We start from the raw sequence: 7030 nt of genomic DNA on the forward strand, positions 1-7030 counted from the left end.
CCTTTTTGGGGTCTGTGTCCCTTTTGGGGTCTGTGTCCTCTCTGGGCACTGTCACCTGCAGCGTTTCCTCACGTGCTGTGGCCCAGTGTGCCTGTGTCCCCTCCTGAGGGCACAGACAGGTTGTGTACCCCCAGCCCGGAGCCAGAGGGGTGGCTCTGCTCGGGCTGTTTTGGTTTTTCTCACAAACAGCCGTGTGTCCTTGTGGGAGGCCTTGTGCTGGGAGCGGCTGCAGATCTGGCATCACAGATGGATGGTGGCACCAGGGGCTCCCTGGGCCGTGTCCCCTCGCTCTCAGGGGCTCTGGGGGCTGGGGCAGTGCTGGGGTGTCCCTGGTGTCCCCAAGCACCCAGACCCTGGGGCTGGGGCAGTGCTGGGGTGTCCCTGGTGTCCCCAAGCACCCAGACCCTGGGGGCTGGGGCAGTGCTGGGGTGTCCCTGGTGTCCCCAAGCACCCAGACCCTGGGGGCTCTGGGGCAGTGCTGGGGTGTCCCTGGTGTCCCCAAGCACCCAGACCTGTCACTGCTCTGCCCTCCATGCTCCTGGCTGTGGCTCAGGGGTTTCAAACCCTCCTGGATTTCCCTCTCCACTGTGTACAGGGAGCTGGGAGCAGCCCAGGCATGGCAGAGCTGTGCCATGACCCGGGAATCGCCCCTGTGGGAGCGTGGCTGCACAGAGGAGCTCCCAGGACACCTTTTGGAAAGGGATAGGGCAGCTCCTGCCTTCCTCCTGGTCCCTGCAGCCCCACACTGCTGGCCTGGGTGTGCAGGAGGTGTTTTCTGGCACACAGTGAAGAGTGGCAGCCCTGACAATGGAGAGGAACATCCTGGGGAGCACAGGAGCATTCTGGATGGCAGGTGGGACTCAGATCATCTGGGGAAAGCTGGGGACAGACCAAGGGCTCCCTGGGCTGGGCTGCTGGCGCAGTCAGGGGTGACCTCCCCCTGGGCCAAGCTGATGGGATGGGGAGGAAGGTCAGGCTCCCTGCAGGAGGGTGCAGGGGCTGACGTCAAAGGAAGCAGCTGTAATTCACAGGTTCCTGGAGTGCTGCTCTCCAGGCCGTAATTCATCCCAGAAATGTCATTTCAGCCTTGAGTGTTATCGCTGCACTGCCCTGCTGGGGCAGATAACAGGGCCTGGGGAATAGGCGGGCTGCTTGGGCTGCCCCTCACTTCCAGTCCCAGGTTCAGCAGCTCAAAGTGTTTAATATCCAGTGTTCTACAGGCTGCCCTGGTTTTTGTGTGCAGTGTTTGCAGAGGCTCGGCCTGGCTCATTTTCCCAGGATGGCTGTGCGGTGAGATGGTGTCGTCCATCCTTATCCCTGACTGTTACCCACCAAAGGCTGCACTCCATGACCTTGGAGGTCTTTTCCATTGCTAACTTTTGTGTGAGCTGTGCTGATCTGTTATCCTGCCGTGGAGCCCCTGTCTGTGTGCTGGGCGCTCGTCCCTGGCAAGGGATCCCTGCAAGGCACGGCCGGAGCTGCTTGGGGGGCTCGGGGCTCTGTGTCCCCCTGTCCCTCGGGGCTGCAGGTGCCTGGGCTGTGGCTGTGGCCATGGCTGTGACCAGGCCATGGCTGTGGCTGTGGCCAGGCTGTGGCTGTGACTGTTCCCGTGGCTGTGGCCAGGCTGTACCCATAGCCATGGCTGTGGCCATACCCATGGTTGTTGCTGTAGCCATGGCCGTACCCATGGCTGTGGCCATACCCGTGGCCATACCCGTGGCCATACTCGTGGCTGTGGCCGTAGCCGTGGCCGTAGCCGTGGCCGTAGCCCAGGGTCCTGCCCGGCCCCTGCACGCTCCCAGCCCCGTGCACTGCCTGTGGCCCCGGCAGATGCGTGGGGAGCCAGGGCTGGCCTTGGCCCGCGGGGCCCAGCCCCGAGTGACGGCTCTTATCTCCCGGCTGACGGGGCAGAATCCTTCAGCCACAGCTACTTAAGGCCGTGCACGGCCGGGCCGGGACAGAGCAGCGCTCGGCGCAGACGGACAGACACTGCGGCCACCACTGCGGCCACCACTGAGCCACCACCTCAGCCACTGCCCAGCCCACGGCTCCGACCCACACGGAGATGCTGCCAGCCACATCCAAGCTCTGCGCTGCCATCTCCTACCGCCACCTGCGCAACATGACCGGTGAGTCCGGCTCCGGGCTGGGGCAACCCCTGTCCGACTGTCCAGGACAGAACAAGGCTGGAGCAGCCCCTGTTTGGGACAGGATGAGGCTGGAGCAGCCCCTGTTTGGGACAGGACAAGGCTGGAGCAGCCCCTGTCCGGCTGTTTGGGACAGGATGAGGCTGGAGCAGCCCCTGTTTGGGACAGGACAAGGCTGGGGCAGCCCCTCTCCAGCTGTCCGGGACAGGACAAGGCTGGAGCAGCCCCTGTCCGGCTGTTTGAGACAGAACAAGGCTGGAGCAGCCCCTGTCCGGCTGTCCAGGACAGAACAAGGCTGGAGCAGCCCCTGTCCAGCTGTTTGGGACAGAACAAGGCTGGAGCAGTCCCTGTCCGGCTGTCTGGGACAGGACAAGGCTGGAGCAGCCCCTGTTTGGGACAGAACAAGGCTGGAGCAGCCTCTGTCTGGCTGTCTGGGACAGGACAAGGCTGGAGCAGTCCCTGTCCGGCTGTCCAGGACAGAACAAGGCTGGAGCAGTCCCTGTCCGGCTGTCCAGGACAGAACAAGGCTGGAGCAGCCCCTGTTTGGGACAGGATGAGGCTGGAGCAGCCCCTGTTTGGGACAGAATAAGGCTGGAGCAGCCCCTGTCCGGCTGTCCAGGACAGAACAAGGCTGGAGCAGCCCCTGTCCGGCTGTCTGGGACAGGACAAGGCTGGAGCAGCCCCTGTTTGGGACAGAACAAGGCTGGAGCAGCCTCTGTCTGGCTGCCTGGGGCTTGGGGGATTCTCTCCGAGTGGAACTTTTGAACAAGAGTTTATTAGAGAAGCTCCTGTTGATTCACAGGCTGCAGAAAGGACCCTCTTTCTTTCTAAGCTCCTCACAATGGTGGCTGGGGCCTCAGGGATGTTCTCCCCACTCTGTAGCCAGTTGGATTCTGTGATTTACTGTGGCTGAAATCCTTTTTGCCACCAGACCTGTCACAGGGGCTGGCTCATGTCGCTGTGACCAGCTCTGAGGGTTCTGTACCTCTGTGCTCCATTTCCACACTCTTTCCTGGTACCTGCACGATTCTCCTCAGGGTTTTTTTTTTACTTCTGTGTGGCTTGGAGCTGGAGCCAAGCTCAGGATTGCTTAGCACAGGCTGTGCCAGGGCAGGGCGATGGCAGCCAGCTGCTCCCTGTGCCTGCAGGGTCCCCGAGATGGTGACAAGCAGGGACTTGTCCACGCTGTGAGTTTAAATTAGGGAAAAGCTCAGTTTAAGGGCATGGCCTGGGCAGTGTGGTGCCAGCGGGTGACACCCTCTCTCTCCCCCAGGGCTGAGGAGACAAGCTGCTGTGGCCATCAGCCAGGAGCTGAGCAGGCTGGCGAGCCACAGCCCGGGACCCAGCGCCTGGATCCACCAGGTGCGCAGGAGAAGCTCCTTGCTCAGTAAGTGACCCCAGTAAGGGCTCTGCTCCTTCCTGCTGGGGCTGGCCGTACCCATACCTGCTTGAGGGTGGGCTGTGCTTCTGCTGAGCCAAAGGCAGAGCGGGAATGGGGTTTAATCCCCATCCCCTGGGCACAGAGAAGGGTATTTGGTGTAGATAAAGCTCATCTGGCACATGACACTGTCCTTGCACTCAGCCCTGCCTTTGTCTGGTGCTGGCAGGCTCAAGGCTGGAGGAGAAGCCCTTCAGCGAGATGGAAATGTCTTACATCAAGCAAGGAGAGGAAGCCCTGCAGAAATCCCTCAGGATCCTGGAGGACCAGGACGACTGGAAGACAGAGACGGTGGCGGTGAGTGCTCTGCCCTGCGGTGCTGCCTTGCAGCCCTCCTGAGAGCAGCTCCGGTAATTCTGCCGTCCCCTCCGCAGGGTAACGGAGACAAAGTGCTGAGCAAGGTGCTGCCGGACGTGGGGAAGGTGTTCCGGCTGGAGGTGGTGGTGGACCAGCCCCTGGACACGGTGTACGGAGAGCTGGTGGACAACATGGAGCAGATGGGAGACTGGAACCCCAACGTCAAGGAAGTCAGGGTAGGGAATGTGTGTCAGGCTGTCACAGGCAGCCTGTGCCTGTCCTTTTGCTGCTGCAGATGTAGAGGAGTTCCTGCAGTATCTGTGTTGCTGCTGCAGCAGAGGAGAGTCTGGAACAGTTTCTGTGTGACTAATTCTGCAGGAAAGGCACTTTCCTGCAAGGAGCAGCCAGTTCTGCTGGAAATGGGGGCTGATCTGGGGGAGAAACAGCCCCAAGGCACAAGGAGTCTGAGAAGCAGTAAGGGAATAGCTTTTCACTCAGGAATTGAAAACAGTTCTGCACCTGGGGGCGAGAAGTATTTGGAATTATTGTCTCTGTAAACACCAAGTCTTTGTCAGACCCTGTATCTGAACACCCGGTAACCTCACAGTTCTAGCTGTGAACACTTCAAATGGAAGTTTTAATTCCAAACTGCAGATTCTGGAGAAGATTGGGAAGGACACGGTGATCACCCACGAGAAGGCGGCCGCCACCCCCGGGAACATCGTTGGGCCACGGGACTTTGTGAGCGTGCGGTGCGCCAAGAGACGCGGCTCCACCTGCGTGCTGGCCGGGATGTCCACGACCTACGGGGCCATGCCCGAGCAGGAGGGGTTCATCAGGTACCAGGGCTGGGTCTGGTTCTGTGTGAGCAGGAGGGGTTCATCAGGTACCAGGGCTGGGTCTGTTCTGTGTGAGCAGGGCTTCATCAGGTACCAGGGCTGGGTCTGGTTCTGTGTGAGCAGGGCTTCATCAGGTGCCAGGGCTGGTCTGGTTCTGTGTGAGCAGGGCTTCATCAGGTGCCAGGGCTGGGTCTGGTTCTGTGTGAACAGGAGGGGTTCATCAGGTACCAGGGCTGGGTCTGTTCTGTGTGAGCAGGAGGGCTTCATCAGGTACCAGGGCTGGGTCTGGTTGTGTGTGAGCAGGAGGGTTCATCAGGTGCCACTGCTGGGTCTGGTTCTGTGAGCAGGAGGGATTCATCAGGTACCAGGGCTGGGTCCATTCTGTGTGTGCAGGGCTTCATCAGGTGCCAGGGCTGGGTCTGGTTCTGTGAGCAGGAGGGATTCATCAGGTACCAGGGCTGGGTCCATTCTGTGTGTGCAGGGCTTCATCAGGTGCCAGGGCTGGGTCTGGTTCTGTGTGAGCAGGAGGGATTCATCAGGTACCACTGCTGGGTCTGGTTCTGTGAGCAGGAGGGGTTCATCAGGTACCAGGGCTGGGTCTGGTTCTGTGTGAGCAGGGCTTCATCAGGTACCAGGGCTGGGTCTGGTTCTGTGTGAGCAGGAGGGGTTCATCAGGTACCAGGGCTGGGTCTGGTTCTGTGTGAGCAGCAGGGCTTCATCAGGTACCAGGGCTGGGTCTGGTTCTGTGTGAGCAGGAGGGGTTCATCAGGTACCAGGGCTGGGTCCATTCTGTGAGCAGGAGGGTTCATCAGCTGCCACTGCTGGATCTGGTTCTGTGTGAGCAGGAGGGATTCATCAGGTACCAGGGCTGGGTCTGGTTCTGTGAGCAGGGCTTCATCAGGTACCAGGGCTGGGTCTGGTTCTGTGTGAGCAGGAGGGGTTCATCAGGTACCAGGGCTGGGTCCATTCTGTTTGTGCAGGGCTTCATCAGGTACCAGGGCTGGGTCTGGTTCTGTGAGCAGGAGGGGTTCATCAGGTACCACCGCTGGGTCTGGTTCTGTGTGAGCAGGAGGGCTTCATCAGGTACCAGGGCTGGGTCTGGTTCTGTGTGAGCAGGAGGGGTTCATCAGGTACCAGGGCTGGGTCTGGTTCTGTGTGAGCAGGGCTTCATCAGGTACCAGGGCTGGTCTGGTTCTGTGTGAGCAGGAGGGTTCATCAGGTACCAGGGCTGGGTCTGTTCTGTGTGAGCAGGGCTTCATCAGGTACCAGTGCTGGGTCTGGTTCTGTGTGAGCAGGAGGAGTTCATCAGGTGCCACTGCTGGGTTCATTCTGTGAGCAGGGAGGGACATTCCCACAGGGCACGAGTGTTTTACTGCAGGCTGAGTCGCTGTCTCTATGGGCAGCAGGAGCTGCTGCAGGAACCCCAAACCCCAAAGTGCATTTTTGAGGCTGAAAAGTCCAGGTTTGGGTCTGAGCTGGGCCTCTCCTCCCCACCAGGGCTGAGAACGGTCCCACCTGCATGGTCCTGCGCCCGCTGCCCGGCAGCCCCTCCCAGACCCGGCTCACCTGGCTGCTCAGCATCGACCTCAAGGTACTGGGGCTGGGGGTGGTGGGGGGAGACAGGGGCTGTGGGGAGGAAGGCTCTGCTTACATTGGGAGGCAGGTTCTGCTCAAATTGGGATCCAGGGGCTTTGGGGAGGAAGGTTCTGCTCACATTGGGATCCAGGGGCTGTGGGGAGGAAGGTTCTGCTCGCATTGGGAGGCAGATTCTGCTCAAATTGGGATCCAGGGGCTGTGGGGAGGCAGGTTCTGCTCACAGGCTGTGTCTGCTCCTCCCCAGGGCTGGCTGCCCAAGACCATCATCAACCAGGTGCTGTCCCAGACACAGGTGGACTTTGCCAAGCACCTCCGGCAGCGCCTGGCCCGGCCAGTGCCCGTGACCTGCTGACCACCCCTGCTGACCACCCCTGCTGACCACCCCTGCAGGCCTGTCTTCAGGGGCACAGTGTGGAATCTTGTCACTTCAATTAGCCAAGGCCTTTAACAGCAGACTCCACTAATTAATCCATAGTTACAATCAATAAATATAAAGGTTTATTTATTGCAGCTCATTGTGTAAGTGCAGGACCAAACATTTAATTCCTGCAGTTGCTTAACTGAGCACGTGCTGGCCCAGTCAGACAACTCCACCCTCCCTAATTACTTCCTATGAATAAATAAAGCTTTAATTAGTGCTGTCTACAATTAAAGGTCTGGGAGATAGCAGACTGGGAAGGTACAACCTCAGTGAGGCAAACACAAGCCTGACT

The 7030-nt window shown here is 59.8% G+C and overlaps 1 protein-coding gene across 2 annotated transcripts; it reads left to right on the forward strand.

The window, feature by feature from the left end:
• Positions 1-3621: 3621 nt before the first annotated feature.
• LOC117007940 (steroidogenic acute regulatory protein, mitochondrial-like) lies at positions 3622-6965 on the forward strand. Of its 2 annotated transcripts, XM_033081415.1 has the most exons (5): positions 3626-3882; positions 3960-4118; positions 4537-4721; positions 6219-6312; positions 6562-6965. In XM_033081415.1, the coding sequence occupies exons 1-5, from the start codon at positions 3787-3789 to the stop codon at positions 6667-6669; spliced, it is 642 nt and encodes a 213-aa protein (XP_032937306.1). In that variant the 5' UTR covers positions 3626-3786; the 3' UTR covers positions 6670-6965. The 2 variants fall into 2 exon arrangements, with proteins under 2 accessions (XP_032937307.1, XP_032937306.1); XM_033081416.1 differs by lacking the exon at positions 6219-6312 and having other exon boundaries at positions 3622-3882.
• The last annotated feature ends 65 nt before the right edge of the window (positions 6966-7030 follow it).

This window comes from Catharus ustulatus, chromosome 27 (genome assembly GCF_009819885.2).
Source record: "Catharus ustulatus isolate bCatUst1 chromosome 27, bCatUst1.pri.v2, whole genome shotgun sequence".
Lineage (NCBI taxonomy): Eukaryota > Metazoa > Chordata > Aves > Passeriformes > Turdidae > Catharus > Catharus ustulatus.

Coding starts and splice junctions, on each gene's coding strand:
- LOC117007940 (XM_033081415.1), top strand. CDS start 3,787: ATGGAAATGTCTTACATCAAGCAAGGAGAGGAAGCCCTGCAGAAATCC. Junction 3,883..3,959: donor GGAAGACAGAGACGGTGGCG/GTGAGTGCTCTG, acceptor TCCCCTCCGCAG/GGTAACGGAGACAAAGTGCT. Junction 6,313..6,561: donor TGCTCAGCATCGACCTCAAG/GTACTGGGGCTG, acceptor GCTCCTCCCCAG/GGCTGGCTGCCCAAGACCAT.